Source organism: Emys orbicularis, chromosome 10 (genome assembly GCF_028017835.1).
Source record: "Emys orbicularis isolate rEmyOrb1 chromosome 10, rEmyOrb1.hap1, whole genome shotgun sequence".
Lineage (NCBI taxonomy): Eukaryota > Metazoa > Chordata > Testudines > Emydidae > Emys > Emys orbicularis.
Window position 1 is genome coordinate 42,113,815 of NC_088692.1, and position 16,900 is coordinate 42,130,714.

Consider the following 16,900-nt stretch of genomic DNA (forward strand, 5'->3'; position numbering starts at 1 on the left):
GCACATGACTCCTCACCTAACCTGGTCTGGCTCGGGAAGGGAACACTGTGCTTGGAGGCGGCCCTCAATGGGGACTTGCTCAGATGCCCATGAGAATGCTTTGTACCCTCATGTCTCAGCTCATCCTTGACCGTCGGTACTGTCAGATGGGAGGCGTGGGAAGTGCTGGGAGGAGCACTCACCACTGGTGATGGGCGCTGCAGTGACGGTTCCGAATCTGAGTGTGCCTGCGGTCTCATGGCCTCCTCCATAAGCAACTTTCTGAGGCGAAGTTCCCACGCTTCCCAAGTCCGTGGCAGGAAGGACTTAGAGATCTTGCAATGAGTCGCGATATGAGCCTCCCCACGGCAGCAAAGGTAATGCTGGTGCTCGTCGTTCACCGAGAACAAGTGAGGGCACAAAGCACAGTTTTTAAACCCTGGAATGTGGGACATAGTACCTGGGGAAGGGAAAACATACCGCGAGCGGGGTAAACAATCTCTAATTAACGACACTAATTACTATGTGTACTTACCATGCTATACAAGCAAACAACAAACAAGAACTCTATACAACAGTCGAAAGTGCTCTCTTAGTCAAAACCTGAGATCCCGGAGGAGCAGGGGTTTCGACTCCAGTAAAAGGCAGTAAAAGGGAACTGGCGCTGCGTTGACTCATCCAGCATAATATAGTCTCAGCTGGGAGCACAAGACGACATGTGGGTCAATGGACACTGCTAGGAAAACCTTCCAGCTCCGGTGCATGGCGTGCATGTACACCCACATTTGGAATACATATAGGGACCACCACTCGAAGAAGACTCTAAACTCGTAAGTACTTTGGCAATGGTCTCTTGACCTAAGTCTCTGCCCATCAGTTACTATTCATGGGAGGCAGAACTATTCCTAGTCCTTAGGTTCAGTCTGGATGGGGTTGGGGACAGGACTTTCCCTGTGGAGGGTCCTTGGTGATAGAACTCACCTAGAGGGCATCTGTTGGAGTCCTTCACCAGCTGCTTACAGGGTGAGATGAGTGCCATTTATTTGAGCAGGCTTATCCTTACCCATGGCTTGGGTTCGCTCTGCTATTCTCTTATATCTGCTACCCCTTTCACTGCTGTTGATGGCATCAACTGACTCAGGGTAGTGGCCACCTGAGTCTTTGCCCATGTGCCTGGTCCTTTGGGCTGCTTGCTTCTTCCTTTCCATTGGCATCCCATGGAGATACCCACTGGGGGCCCCCCATCAATACAGCCAGACAGCAGCTCTTTACAAGGCAAAAGGGGCAGCTAGATTAATAATTGTCCCAATTCACTCTACACCTGGTAGATGGGATTTCCAAAGGAGTCTGAGGGAGTCAGGTGTCTGAATCCTTTGAAAAGCATAACGTGCTCCTGGATGTTCTTAGCCAGGAGTGCGGTGAGAGCGGGCTCTGAGCAACGGTTCTCAATGGCTTCCACGGCGAGTCAAAGCTCCTGACCTACTGAAGCTATGATGAAGGATAGATAAAAGGAGAATTCACGGATGCAGACACCGGCCTGGGAACTGCGTGCAAAGCATTGAACAGACACTACCCTAATTAATCCTCCCAGCACCCCTGTGAGGCAGGAAGGGTGAGTATCATCATCCCCATTTGACAGGTGGGGAAACACGAATGAAAGGTGAAGTGAGTTACTCAAGGCTCCACAGTGAATCAGTGGCAGAGCCAGGATTGGAAGCCAGTCCCCTGTGACTCCAAACTCCATGCTTGTTCCTCCAGACCATGCTGCCTGTGGGAGAAAATGCCAGAAGGCGTTAGGGTTTACCAAAGGGACAGGGGTGCAGGAGGCAGCATTGGAAGAAGGAATGGCATGAGCATAAGTCCCTTGGTTGGATTGGATCCAGTTCCCATTTAGGCTCAGTTCACCACTGGAAGAAGGAAAGAGAAATTGCAAAGAAAACAGGTAAGGAAGATGGCAGTGGGTTGCTTTTAATTTTGAATTAGTTTTATTGAGTGTAACAAGAGTGACTTACATTCCTGCATTATTATCCCATACAAAAGCACCTCCATGTTACATTCCCCAAAACCATGGTACCCATCCCAATCTTATATCCAACCCCTTCCACTGAAAACAGGTCCCTCCCCACCCCATCAATTCAACTGCTTCTTTATTTCTAAGGACATCGGCCACTGGGATTTGCCGTGTGGTTAAATATATCATGAATCCTGTGGATTTTTAATATTGTTTTCAAAGCAGGGGGCGGGCGGTACCTTTTCAAAGTGTTACATGAAATTTTATCTACACAACTACTGTTAAAGTTTCTACATACTGAATAGCTTATCCCTGTCCCATGCATCAAAGATGGTCCCCATTTTTGTAGCCCTAGATAATTGCTAATGCTGATCCAACAGTAACAAACAAACTACAGAAAACCTCATTCGCTAATGTTTCCATGTATCAAAGCTCCAAGGGCTGATCCAAAGCCCAAGGAAGGCAATGCAAAGACTCCCACTGATGTCACTTGCTTTGCAGCACACCCTAACTTTGCCCTTGATCTGGGCCAATTCAGTTTGGAACAGACAATCTCTGCCATATTGCTTTATCTTTGGCCTATGCTAAAAATTCTCTTCCCTGTGAGGTTTATAAATTCCACAAGCGTCAGCCCCTAGAGTCTTTAATTAAAATATCGTTAAATATAACTTCCTTAATTCAGTCATCCTTAACTGATCTTGTAAGTTTCTTTATATGAAGCTATTTTGTCTGAAGATCTTAAAAGCTCTGCCTATTTCTTGAGCAGAATGGGTAAGTTCCTTCAATCAGAGATACTCATCTTTTGACTCTGACAGTGCGGTGTGTCATGGACAATGGTGGCATCGTTGACAAAGTCATCCTTAAAACGAGTAAAAAAACAGGAAAGTTCTAATGTGCGACACACAAAACTGCTGACTTCCAACATTCCAAACTTCAAACCATCTGAACCGACAGCCTGCAAACATAGCCTGTGGTTTTAAATCTTAGTGAGATCTAAAAACAAGACAAGTTTGAAGTTCCTGGGCCCAATTCTCCTCTCACCTACTCTGGTGTAACTCAAGAGTGAGTGCACTGAAACCAATGTAAAAGTGACAGAAGTGAGAGAAGAATTAGACCCTCTACATTTTAGTCATATTGAGTCATCTGAGAGCACTTTCTGATGGAGACTAACAGGAATTATTGTTTGCCCACTCCCCCACTCTCCAATAACTCACAAACAGCTCAAATGAAGTGGCTCAAACAATTCCCCTTTGGGCTGAGACAAAAACATAAAATTGAAGCCTGCATTTGTCTGTGTAAATTATGAGCCTGTGAAAGAGCAAGCTGGAAATCAGTCTTAACTAGATCACGTGCTACCAGCACCAATTATAAAAAATGATTTTCATGCATTTCATTCTGTAGTGTACCATAGCGCCACTATCCAAGTTAAGCTTGAAGAAACTAGTTCGGGATCATACTGCCAAATTCTATAAAGGATACTTCCTCCTATTTAATTTTTATACTAGTGTCATCAATCAATAAAGAATAATACCAGAACATCTCAATGAGAATGATGTAGGAAGGTGCTTGAGTTCCAGAAAAAATACCAATTGGGCAGAATTTGTGGGCGCTGGAGACAACTGGAAACATTAAGTATAGAAATGTGCAAAAGGATTTTTATTAGGAGATTTAGCAGTTCCCTTAGACTCCTTTGGAAATCCCAGGAAAGATGCAAAGTTTGGACCTGAATCCAGATCTTTACTTTTTTGGGGCCATCTCTAATTAAGCGCTGATCACTTATGTTTCTTACAAGCCAGGAAAAGAAAACACTCACAAAGGAGGAAATGATCTCCCTGAGAGAGGGGGACATTCGCACAGATTGACTTGAGAGGGTCATTTCAGCAGCGCCATCTGCAAAGCTGTATTTGCATGTGATGTGAGACCATTTCAAAGTACTTGCTGGCACATCCCCTGCAAGAGAAAATGCCTGAGACAGTTACAGCGGCATTCATGAAATATGTGGGTCCAGGTTCCCCACTGCCCTGCACCCTGGATAGTCAATTACACCTAGGCAGCGTGAGCGGAGCAGATTCGAATGCTATTGGTTCACGCCCACTTTGCACAGGTGTGAGTGACATCACAAGACATGGTAGCAAATCCGGCCCCTGGTGGAGCCACTTAGCTCACCACGTTGGAGTTGCAGCAATTGGGCTAAGGGATATGAGTCCAGAGGGGGTTTGCCAACAGCTGGAGATCACCAAAGCACGGGTGAGGGCTGCCTGTGCTGGTTGTACTGGGAAGGGAGAGGGGACTTGCATTGCTTGTTCCATGCTCAGAGCCGTAGTCAATGAACAGGGCATGTTTGAGATGGGATGACACCTTGAACCAAATATTACTTGTGTGGCTCTCTGGGCTTCATGGGGGTTACAGCAGGGATGAATTTGTCTCCTTTTGTTTTCTTTCGGTAGCATTAAGCGATGCATTTCTCCCTCAGCCTACGGCATTGTGCTTGGGTAAGTCGCACCCGTGCTTGCCTGTGACTTGATGTACAGTCAGCAGCCACCTACTTTTACTCAGGTCAGTCTCTGATACCAGTCTCCTGAGAGAGGCACTGAAGAATAACCATACCCAGTTCTCAGCTAGCACGGTCATCTGTAGAGTGCTTTACAAAGAAGGGCAGTAGTGTTATTCCTGTTTTACGGATGGGGAAACTGAGGCACAGAGAGCTGAAGTGACTTGCCCAAGAACACACAACAGACCAGTGGCAGAACCGGGAATAGAATCTAGGTCTCCTGAGTCTTAGTCCTGTGCCCTATCCGCTAGGAAACACTGTCTAGGAGCAGTAAGTGGATATGTCAAACACATAATGCCACTGGTGAAGGGGAGGCATGTGCTTATCTGGGAAAGAGAGAAGGGGTGTCTAGACCACAGGGAACATCAGCTGGGGGGAAATCCACAATTGGCTTCATTTTGGAAGGGATGTTAAGCAATCAGAAAGCAGCTAAGGACCTATCCTTGCTATTACAGAAGCAAGAGCTCAACCCATTGTGGTGCATTGAGAAATGGCATAGAGTCACTGAAGGAGAAGAGAGCGAGACAGCAGATGATGAGAACTCTTGCTGAACAAACATCAGGGTGGTGGAAGAATGTTCTGAAACATCCCAGCAGATTCCTTCTGCTGGAATCTGACCGAGTTATGGGGAGAGGAGCCAACAGATAAGGTGGTTACTCATTCAGAAAGAGTCCCGGAGGAGAAGGTTAAACTTATACCTGCCTGATGACTCTCATCCAACTAAGGAGAGGTTTTCTTGCCGACACCTAGGAATCTTGAAAGGTATGTGACTGGCAGATTAATGTGGATCCTTAGGACATGCCAAACCTTTAGTGCATGGTCTCAGAATCCTCACTGAACCAAGTGGGGAGAATTGTAATGCTAAGGCAGGTGGCTGAACGTCCCAACCATAGCGTGCTTGTGTTTCCATTCACTGCCGTTGATCTTACAAGAGGCAGCGTGAGCGGCAGCGACTCACAGCATTTTGGCACAATTGATATTGCATCCCAGTTACTGTGGATCCTGGGCTCTTATTGCACTTACCACCGTGTCTTCGTCGGTATCTTCGGAACTGCTTATCACGATGCTGGAGTCTTCTGCAAACAGAAGACAGGGAGTCAAGTGCCAGTTTGAACAGGTGCAGCGTGAAAGCCACCGAGGGCTTGTGCAGAAAGGGGCACAGGACAAAGGAAAAATTGGCAAAGCAACGTGGGTCCCTCTCCAGACACACAGTGCTTGCCAAAGCCATATAAGGGCCACATAGTGGGCTGGTTGATGAGTGTTGCATTAGAGTCCTCTCCACTGGCTGGGGTATAGCAGCAAGAGCTTTTCCAGAGAGGCAGTTTCCTCTGTTGCTGCATGTGCCGATTTTCCTTTTCACCCCAGCTGAGATACATTTCACCTCTGTGCTGCCCTCCTGCCCTGATCTGCTACAAGAAGTCCAGTGCTTCAGGGAATTATTTCCAGCATCACAGCCTCCAATCTGCCTGGCATTTCTATTCCTTGCTTTCTTATTTTCCTCCCTTACTCCCAGTTCCACTCCTGAGACTTTCTGCTGCCGTTCCTTTCTTCCTTCCCTGGGTGTTGAGGCTGTGTAGTTGTGTCTCTCTGCATCACTGTCTAGCCACACTGAACTTAGCCTTTCCCATCTCCTCCTCAGTCAACCTTTTCAACTCCCTCATTATTTTCAGTCACTCATTTCAGAACAGTTCCCTGTTTGTCTGTACGTGGAACCAGGAAAGCCCAGATTACTAGATGTTGCTATAGATCATGGATTCTCTACCTGTGGTCCAGATCCCTGGCAAGGGGCTCATTAACAATTTGGGGATGTGGTGGGTGGGACTTCTCTTTATGGCTATACGGGAGAGGTCCCAAAATTATTGGAAGTGGGGGTGGTCTCTGAACTTTTGTGCTGTAACATGGGATCATGTCATGAAAGAGGTTGAGAAGCCAGCTGCTCCGCAATGACTGTAAAGGCTCCATCAATGGCCATTTGGTTTTACACGTTGAAGCTCCAACTCATTTGATTTTCATTGGGCTGCAGTGACAATTAGGGAACCCAACCCTTTACCCTGGGATAAGGAGTCTTGGCTAAGCACATGTCACTACAGCCCATTCAGACGCCTGCAGGCCAGCCAGGTGATGTTACCTGATGGCTGGGTACATGTGGAGGTACTAAAGTGTGATGGGGTGTGCAAGTCTCAGCCAATGCCAACACTGAAACCTCCTCTTGCTGCTAGCCTGTGTTTCCCCATCTGGCTCCACGGATGCCACTCCTCTCCCAGGGCCTGTTACCTGCCTGCTCACCCCTACCCTGGAAGTGTGGCCCCATCACTGCCTTCTCCAGCCCTCCGCCAGCTCCCCCACATTCCAGGATCCAGTGGGAAGTTGCCTCCCTCCATGGATATGGTCCATCCTCTCTGATGGACGTTGCGTTTTTTCTCCTCCCCTCACCATTCCCTCTGCTTGTGGGCCATTGATTGGCTCTCTGCCCATGGCTGGTGCAAGAGCATTCTCCTCCGCAGCTCCTTCTAGCTGGAAAAAGCCTTTTTGTATCTTTCTGCCTTGCCAGCCTGTTCACCCAGAGGGGGTTGGTTCACCTCTCAAAAGAGGTCTCTATGGCCTATGGCCCTGATCTAGCAAAGATCTTAAATTTAAACACCAGGACTCAAATGAAGAGCTTTCTTGGATCAGGAGCTGTATCTCTCCGCTCTTCTTCTCAGGACTTTACTATGGAAAACAACATGGGAGGCTGCATTTTTAAAAGTATCCACCAGATGTCCCCCCTGCAGTCCCTGTCTGTCTGCCGGCTAGGAAACAGATCTGGCTTGGAGGGCTGGGGAAGGGCCCAGTACTATCTGGGCAAGGCCTGTGGCTGCATTTTAGACTGGTAGAGCTTGATCCCTGGCTGGACTGTGCCTGCGCCTGCCTTGCCGAGCACTGTGGCCACACAAGTCTGCTAAGTGGCCCCGAGAAGGTTCCCCCCCACCCCTGTGTGATACTTGTTGATATGGACCTCTCTCTCATACCCCCTCCATGCTGCCTGCCATAGTGGTGTGGGTGGAGAGGCGGGGCACCCAAAGAAGTATGGTCAAAATACCCTGGCTTCACTAACCCTGGCCTAGCAGTTGAGGCCCAGATCTTCAGGGGGCCTAACTCCCATTGATTTCAATGGAAGTTAGGTGCCTAAGTCACTTTGGGGATCTGGGTCCTGGTGCCTTGTGGCTGTTACAGGCAGGCGTAGCTCAGGGTGCTCTAACACACAGGGCTGGATGGGAGACATGGCTGCAGGAGCACCAGGGGTAGGACATGGGAAGTGGGAGATGTATTTCAACTTTGCTCACCATCCTGAGGTGAACTCTGGGCAATTGGGACTCGACCCTGCAAGGTCCTGGAGGTGCTCAGTTACACAGCGCTTTTCCCCTTTCTCTCTCAAAGTGCCTTACAAAGGAGGCCAGTATCCATATCCCAATTTTACAGCTGGGGAAACCGAGGCACCGAGAGGGGTGACGACTTGGCCAAGGTCACCCAGAGCTCAGGGACAGAGCTGGAAACTGATCCCAGATCTCCTGGGTTTAGGGTGACCAATAGTCCCTTATTACTAGGAACGTGTTTTTTCATCTCTGTACAACAAGGTCAGGAGTTGCTGAGTGCTGCAAAAAGCAGCAAGAAATACCACTGGAGAATGGAGGTGAGTGCTGCTTAGTATCAGAGATTCTAGTTTTCCGTGATAAAAACCTCCCACAAAATTCTCTGATAAAAAACCATAAAAATCTGTGTTTTCCCGCAATTAAAACGAAACACTGAACTGTAGTTTCCCTAGCCACAGTATAGACAGGTATCCATTGAACACGTTTGATTGATCTATTTACAATTTTTAAGCTAGCAGTCTGAGCCCTGCTGCCCAGGGCTGACAGCCGGAGCTCTGCCCGTTCTCCTGATTATGCGAATTTTTGATTATCCCATCTGTCCCCGGTCCCAATTAGATCAGAGAATCGGGGTTCCACTGCACATGTTCTTATTTTTTCACAAAATGTAAAACTAGAGATTCTCTGTAAAAACACAAATTTCATATTTTTCCCTGGCAAACAGATTTCTAGGATCCCTGCTTCTTCTTCTTATTCTTAATTGATAATAATAAATAATAGCAGTAGGAGAGGTGAGATGGGAGTGCTAAGAAAACAGTTCCAGATATTTGTTTTGAACTACAATGTTGGCAACCCTAGCTGGGTCCCAGTCCTGTGCTCTATCCACTAGGCTGTACTGCCTTTGCCCTGCTCCTTACATGAGCACGGAAGGTGCAGATTACAAAGCCAGAAATCTGGAGGGTGAGGCTGTGACCTCTGCTTCATAATCATTACGTTCCTTTCAGGACCTTTCTCGTGGCTACGTCTAGCTGCTTTGGCCCAAGCTCCCCTTTCCAGATGCCCCGTTGTGATCTCCCCACAAGGCTCCCACTTCGCCCTTCCTACCTTGATCTCTGGGCTCAGAGTGGGCGTTTCCCAGCTCCTGTGAGAGCACAGCGCCCCTCGCTGCAGGAGCCCCTCCGCAGTTTCTGCTGGGTGTTGAGGTGCTGGGCCCAGGCTGCAGGTCCCAGTCTAGCAAGCCCTGGTCGCACTTGCTGGGGGTTCTCTCCAGCATCTTGGGCTGAGATTCAAGCTTCAGCACCTTGGGAGGTGTCTGGATGGCCTTTTCAGCTTGGCCTGGTTTCCTCTTCCCCGGGGGAGCCTGGGGAGGGAGAAGAGCCCCTAAGCAGCGTGGGGATGGGTACCCGCTCAGGGAGCGTTGTGGAGCAGGCTGACAATGTGCTGGGCCAGAGGTTTGCTCGGTCTTCTGAACACCCAGCCCGGCTGTGGGGGACTCTTTAAAATCCAATTACTGCTCAAAAGGTCCAGGGTAAAATATAAAGGGCTGGACTGTTATTGGGAAGTGAGGTCTCTGCTCTGTCACCTGGCTCCCTGGGTTTGGGCTCCGGATGTCACATGCTGCCTGCAGGGGGTGGGCGGAGTGGGCAGGGAGTGGGCGGAGTTATGACCCTCCTTCCCCCCACTCCACATGCTCCAGTCGGCACTGGCTGGGTGCCCAGGGCAGTGGGGGAGGAAAACTGCACCTTTCTCACGGCTGTGGTAAAAGAGAGGGGGCTATGGGAAGGACCGTGACGCCCTGGGGGTACTGCTCGGACAGTAACCTGCACCCGCGACCACTAGCTCAGGGTGAGTGCAAAGGGCAGTCTAGCCCTACATGGTCAGAGTACTGAGTGTGAGCTCTTTGGGGCAGTGGCCATGTCTCTGTGCTGTGTTTGTACAGTGCCTGTGTAGTACAATGGGCTCCTGGACTGTGCCTGGGACCTAGAAGCTGCCGCGCTACAACCAGTGACACTCCCTTCTCTTCCCTGTGCACTTTACGGAGCGCTGTAGTGAATCTGGGGCCCAAGTGCCAGCCTCGCTGAACCCACAGGACAGACTCTGAGCAGGAGGCAGTTGCGCGAGCTTCCTCCACCCCACTTGCACCCCACCCTGCCCTGCAGAGACCACCAGAAGTGCTGGGTTTGTCCAATTTTTGGAGGGGCCCTGGGGGATGCCTCCAGCAGGTGGCGTAAGGGGCAGAGACCCCGATACTCCCCAGGGAGGAGAAAAATACCTCCATCATACCAGGGACAGGCTCCCTTATGCTTAGCTCTGCACATAGACTTAGGGAGACACAATCCCTGCCCTGAAGAGATTACAGGCCAAGAAGGCAGAGACTTACAGGGAGGCAATCAAATAGATACAACGTGCTGGTGTGAATCAGCATAGCTCTGACAACTTCTCACTACAGCCCAACCATCTGCCGTACCTTTTGGGCCAATTGTTCTGCCGGCCGCTGGGCTCCTCCCCCCTGAGCTCAGGTCCCAATCGGAGAGGGAGGGTCATCGGCAAGCCAGAGCTCAATTTTCCATAATCAGCAGGAAACTTACTATGCCCAGGTGTGTCTCCTGGATGTTGCTGGTAAGCATGGGAACCGGGTGCTGCTCTCGAGTCCTGAGCTGAGTGAACTCCCCTGGCTGGAGAAAGCACAAAGGAGCAATTAAAAGGAGCCCTTGGCATTCGGGCTGATAAGGGCCAGTGCATATCTGAGGTCAGCTTCTCGGAGTTCTAATCTGGACATTACAGGGGCCAGATCCAAAGACCCTGAGGAGCTGCTTCCTCAGCTTGGGCTGATTAGTGGCCTGCTACAGCTGGGGAGAGAGAAAGGGAGAAGGTGCTGCGAGAGAGGCTGAGGAACCACTGAGTGCAGGTGGGATGCAGCCCAGGTAGTTGGACCTCCAGAGGAAGAGGATCATGGGACATGAGTCTGGGAAACAGCTGACTTGAGTGGCAAGGTAGGGAGTGGTCCAGGGAAGCAGTTAGGGAATAAGAACATAAGTATGTCCAGACAGGGTGAGACCAATGGTCCATCTCACCTAGTAGCCTATCTTCTGACAGTGCCTGGTGCTAGATGCTTTAGAGGGAATGAACAGAACAGGACAATTATCAAGCGATCCACCCGTCATTCACTCCCAGCGTCTGGAAGTCAGAGGCCAGGGATATCCTGAGCATGGGATTGCATCCCTACTCATCTTGGCTAACAGCCATTGATGAACCTATCCCCCAAGAACTCATCTAATTCTTTTTTGAATCCTATTATACTTGTGGCCTTCACAACATCCCCTGGAAACATGTTGTACAGGTTGATTGAGCATTGTGTGAAGAAGTACTTCCTTATGTTTGTTTTAAACCTGCTGCCTGTTAATCTCATTGGGTGACCCCAGGTTCTTGTGTTATGTGAAAGAGTAAATAACATTTCCTTATTCACTTTCTCCACACCATTCATGATTTTATAGCCCTCGATCATATCCCTCCTTAGTCGTCTCTTTTCTAAGGCGACCACTCCCAGTCTTTTTAATCTCTCCTCATACAGAAGCTGTTCCATAGCTCTTAATCTCCTTTTGAGATGGGTGACCAAGTAAGATGGATTTATGTAGTTGCATTATGATATTTTCTGTCTTATCATCTATCCCTTTCCTAATGGTTCCTAACATTCTGTTAGCTTTTTTGACTGCTGCTGCACGTTGAGCAAATGTTTTCAGAAAACTATCCACAATGACCCCAAGATCTCTTTCTTGAGTGGTAACTGCTAATGTAGTTCCCCTCATTTTGTACGTACAGTTGGGACAATGTTTTCCAATGTGCAGTACTTTGCATTTATCAACATTGAATTTCATCTGCCATTTTGTTGTCCAGTCACCCAGCTTTGTGAGATCCCTTTGTAACTCTTCACAGTCAGCTTTGGATTTAACTGTCTTGAGTAATTTTGTATTGTGTGCAAACTTTGCCACTTCACTGCTTACCCCTTTTTCCAGATCATTTATAAATATGTTGAACAGCATTAGTCCTAGTACAGATCCTCGGGGGACCCCCACTATGTAACTCTCTCCTGAAACTGACCACTTAGTCCTACCCTTTGTTGTCTGTCATTTAACCAGTTGCTGATCCATGAGAGGACTTTCCCTCTTATCCCATGACTGTTTACTTTGCTTAAGAGCTTTAGGTTTGGGACTTTGGCCAAGGCTTTCTGAAATTCCAAGTACACTATATCAGCTAGATTACCTTTGTCCATATGCTTGTTGATACACTCAAGGAATTCTAATGATTTCCCTTTACAAAAGCCAGGTTGACTGTTCCCAACATATTGTGTTCATGTATAATTCTCTTCTTTACTATAATTTCAGCCAGTTTGCTTGGTACTGAAGTTAGGCTTACAAGCCTGTGGGTATGTCTACACTGGCAAGTTTCTGCACAACAAGGTATACCACTTTTATTAAAGTATTGGAATTAAACTGCTGTCCACACTGTGCTCCTTGTGACAGTGGAGCACATCCACATTAGCAGCTCTTGCAACGGCAAAGAGAGCAGTGCACTGTGGTAGCTATCCCACTGTGTAACTAGCTGCAGGGTGCTTTGGGAAGGGTTCGCAATGCTTCATGGGGCAGGCACAGCATCACGTGATGCAGGTTTCCCAATCCCAATGTTCCATGGGCATCCTACTACATTGCCAGCTGCTTTTCTACAGAAGTGGGGGGTGGAGTGGGAGAGTGTGTGACAGGGATTGTGTGTGTGTATGGAGGGGGGGAGAGACAGTGTGTTTTGGGGGACAGAGAGTGTGTCAGCTTGCTGTCTTGTAAGTTCAGACAGCGGCAGGAAGGAACAAGTTCTGAGGCAGAGGGAGGGGGAACCCCCGCCATCAGCCCCTGCCTTCCTCCCCAGCTCTCCGCACAGCAATCTGTCTCTGTCTCTCGCTCTCTCTCTCACACACAGACACATACACCTGCCTCTGTGTTCAACAGCACGAGCGTTCCACATCAATGGTTTGCTTTGTGTCCCAGAGCAGATCAGCACAGCATGCAATGGCTGTCAGAAACAGAGCTTTGAAAGGGGAGGGGTACATGTCTCCAGGGCAGCCAAGTTCAAAACAATGAGCAGAGCGGTCATTTGAGGGATTATGGGACACTTCCAGAGGCCAATTGATTGCTTTCTGCACTGTAATGTGTTTACACTGCCAATACAGCGCTGGAGCCTCTGTGCTTTAAGGCTTAGGACTCTCAGGATATGTCTACACTACCCACATTGCCGTGGCAGCACTGTGACATGGGCTGTGTAGACATGCTTTATTGCCGGGGGGAGAGCTCTCCTGGCGATAAAAAAATCCCCACCCCGAACGTGGCTCCCGGCGATAAAGCACTGTCTATACTGGCGCTTTTCAGCACTAAAACTTTTGTTGCTCAGGGTTTTTTTTTTCCACACCCCTGAACGACTAAAGTTTTAGCACTGAAAGTGGCAGTGTAGACACAGCCTCATCGAGGTGGGTTTTTTGCAACACTGCAACTGAGGAGTTTCTGTGCACTAAGTGGCTTGACAGTGTATACACCTCAGGAGTTACACCGCAGAAAGCTGCTTTACTGTGCAGTAACTTGCCAGTGTAGACAGGGCCTGTAATTGCTAGGATCACCTCTGGCGCCTTTAAAAAAAAATCTGTGTTACATTAGCAATCCTCCTGTGATCTGGTACAGAGGCTGATTTAAGCATTAGGTTACATACCAGAGTTAGAAATTCTACAATTTCATATCTGAGTTTCTTCAGAACTCTTGAGTGAATACCATCTGATCCTGGTGACTTATTACTGTTAAATTTAAAAATTTGTTCCAAAGCCTCCTCTACTGATACCGAAATCTGGGACAGTTCCTCAGATTGGTAATCTAAAAAGAATGGCTCAGGTGTGGGAGGCCACATCCTTTGCAGTGAAGTCCGGTGCAAAGAATTCATTTAGCTTCTCCACACGGCGCTTGACTTCCTGGAGTGCTCCTGTAGCACCTTGATCATCCAGTGGCCCACTGATTGTCTGGCAGCCTTCCTGCTTCTGATGTACTTAAGATTGTTTTTTGCTATTAGTTTTTGTGTCTTTTGCTAGTTACTCTTCAATTTTTTTTTTGGCCTGTCCAATTAAACTTTTACCACATTTTTTACTGTGTTGTTTAGCCGTGGTGGCACTTTTTTGGTCCTCTTACTGTTTTGTTGTTGTTGTTGATTTGGGGTCTACATTTAGTTTGAACCTCTCTTATGGTGTTTTTAAATAGTATCCATGCAGCTTGCAGGCATTTCACTTTTGTGACTGTTCCTTTTAATTTCTGGAAGCCAGCTGGGAGAAACCAGTTCTAAATGCTTCAAATAGGGTCCATGGACTGGAAACAAGAGGAGTGGGTGGGTCTGGGTTCCCCTACACACCCCAGCAGAGGGGTTAAATGCTGTGGTTTAAAGGGGTCTGAACCCCAAGGGGCTGGAGACAGCTGACCCTTTTCTATAGTTACCAGTGTCCTGCGTCACTAGACGTTTCACCACCCCTAGAGGGGAGCGACCACTAAAGATTTGGCTAGAGTCATAGTGAAAAACTACCAGGCACAGGGCTAAATGGTGATTGGCTGAACAAAGGGGGCATATGTGCCATAGTACCTGTTCAACTGTGGGGAGCGCATGCTGCTGCAAGCAGCCCTGGAGAGGTCGGGAATAACAGGCTGGCACAGGCCTCAACTTGCCCCTGCCTCAATTACAAGAAGAGGAGCACAAGTCAGCATCATGAAGTGTAATGCTCTGGCCTGGGCTGTGCAGGAGGTCAGATGAGATGATCTAATGGTCTCTGCAGGCCTTAATCCTATGGGTGACATTCTGGCCCCACTAAAGTCAATGGCATTAGAATACCTAGCTGCTATGTGGTGCTTTTCATCAACAGATCTCAAAGCTCTTTACAGAGGAGCATTATCCCCATTTTACAGATGGAGAAACTGAGGCACAGAAAGGGGAAAGTGACATATCCAAGGTCATCCAGCCGCAGAACCAAGAATAGAACCCTAATCTCCTGAATCCCCATCCAGTGCTTTATCCACTAGGCTACAGTACCTCTCCTTGACATCATGAAGGCACGATGTCACCTCATGGACCACCCATCCAAATGTGCTTCTCTGTCTCCTTAGTTGTTTATATAGGGCCACCACTGGGCTACAACGCTTTGCGAAGCACAAAGCCAGGCCAGGCTCTGGTCCAAAGGAAGTTACAGCCTCCATGGGATGTCACCACCTCTTTGTGTGGCCTTTCTAGGGGTCCCAGCTTCTCCTAACTGACCCTCTTCAGTTTGTTTTCAATCAGATCAGTCCATGAACTCCCTCCTTAAACTGACTCTATCAGCCCTTCAACTCCAGGGCATGCACTCTTTCTGTCTCCTGGATGCTTTCTCAGAGGCTGCCTGGTGTGGGTCTGTAGCCCCTTGACTATCTTAGGCCTTTCTGCCTCTTTCTCCCTCTCTGTTCTCTCCTCGTTATACCGGGTCATTTTCTCTCTTGGTCACAGGTGTGGCTGCCTGTCTCCAGGGTTGGCAGTTCTGGCAGCTATGCAGGTGTGTGATCAAGCTTATTGCCTGTAAGCAGGAAAGACTCTCCACTCCCTTCTGCCTAGGCTCAGTATGGGGTGTGTGACCCCGTTACAGAGACCAACCAGTGAGAGGTGGAGCAGGCAGAGCAGCGGCTGGCCAGCGAATGGGGGGTGGTGACAGAACGGGGTGGGAAGAAAGGATGTGGAAGAAAAGAGGGAGAGGTCTCTGAATGTGGGCAGAAGGGGGGGGGGCTCTTCCAGATGAAGGGAGAAGCATGAAACAGACCTGTCCCCAAGGGTGGGAGACGGGGACAAAGACAGAATGTCATGGAGTAGAACTGCACGGTAGTGAAGCTCCCCGGGGGATCTCTGTTATTAGGTGTCTGGACAGAATCTCACCCACGGGCTTCAGCACAATGAGGTGCCATGCTCCCCTCCTTCGGCCTTTCCCCTGCTAGCACTTGGTGGGAGGGACACGGCAGCCACGCTCCCATCAGTGCAGAATCGCGTCCCCCCCGCACTCCTAGTCCTGCTCAGCACTCCTTACCCCCCATCATGCATGTAAACTAAGCCAGTGCGGCAGGTGGGAGAAACTACAGAATCAGCACCCCCCCAGCCCTTGGCATGGCAGGAGCCCTCCCCTACCCCTTTGATAAGGGCAAACGCAAATAGCTCCTCTCACCCAGTCCTTAGCTGAAGACACTTCAGTCACTGGAGCTGCTGGGGCAGCGCAGAAGGCAGCATCTACGAAGGAGAAAGATTGAGCTGGGCGGGGCTGTTCTCAGAGGCAGTGAAAATACTCCCAGATTCCTGGTTACAGTGTCAGCAGAGTGTCCCCATGCCCTGCAAGCAGCTGAGCTGGAAGTGGCCTTTGCGAAAGGCTTGTAACTCTAAGATCTGGCTTGCTTCTCATTCTGATTCCCTATCCCTCATCAGAAGCCCAACTGCTAGCTTCTGGATGAGCAAGGGACGTAGGTGCCTGCTATCTTAGCCGTGAGTCCGGCAAGCAGAACCACAGCAGTAAAACCAGCACGTCATAAAATCCTGGCTAACAATCTTCATATCTGCATGGGGAGATGGGGCAGAAACCACTGAGTGATGCTACCAATAGCCCAACCTCATTGCTGGTGGAACTGACTGCAGTGGAGTTACACCAGGGGTGAATCTGGCTGCCTGCTTTCAGATAGAGCATAGAGTTGCCACCTGGCTTGCAGTGATGTGGGAATGGCCTCAACTGGAGGAGGTGGTCCTGAGTCCTTCAAGACACTGAGGCCCTGCTTTTGGGAAACAGCTTCCTATTCTGAAGGGGCAACTCCTAGCTCTTAAGTCATCCAGCTAGCTGACGGGCGGGCCCAGTCGTGTCGGAGTGCTATGGATTGCAATCCCAAAACTGGAGCGCACAGGCTGGATTCTCCATTGTCCTGCACCTCAGGCCATCCTTTA

General features: G+C 49.1%; 1 protein-coding gene across 1 annotated transcript in view; it reads right to left on the bottom strand.

Annotated features, from left to right (window-relative positions):
• The window catches only part of LOC135884731 (protein PML-like), a 36,944-nt gene that overhangs the window by 11,620 nt on the left and 8,424 nt on the right, over positions 1 to 16,900 (bottom strand). The window contains exons 4-7 of the mRNA XM_065412259.1: positions 16,140 to 16,201; positions 10,477 to 10,563; positions 8,993 to 9,248; positions 5,565 to 5,617 (exon numbers count right to left, since the gene is read on the bottom strand). Of these exons, the coding sequence (XP_065268331.1) occupies positions 5,565 to 5,617; positions 8,993 to 9,248; positions 10,477 to 10,563; positions 16,140 to 16,201 (458 nt within the window). The remainder of the gene's footprint in view (positions 1 to 5,564; positions 5,618 to 8,992; positions 9,249 to 10,476; positions 10,564 to 16,139; positions 16,202 to 16,900) is intronic.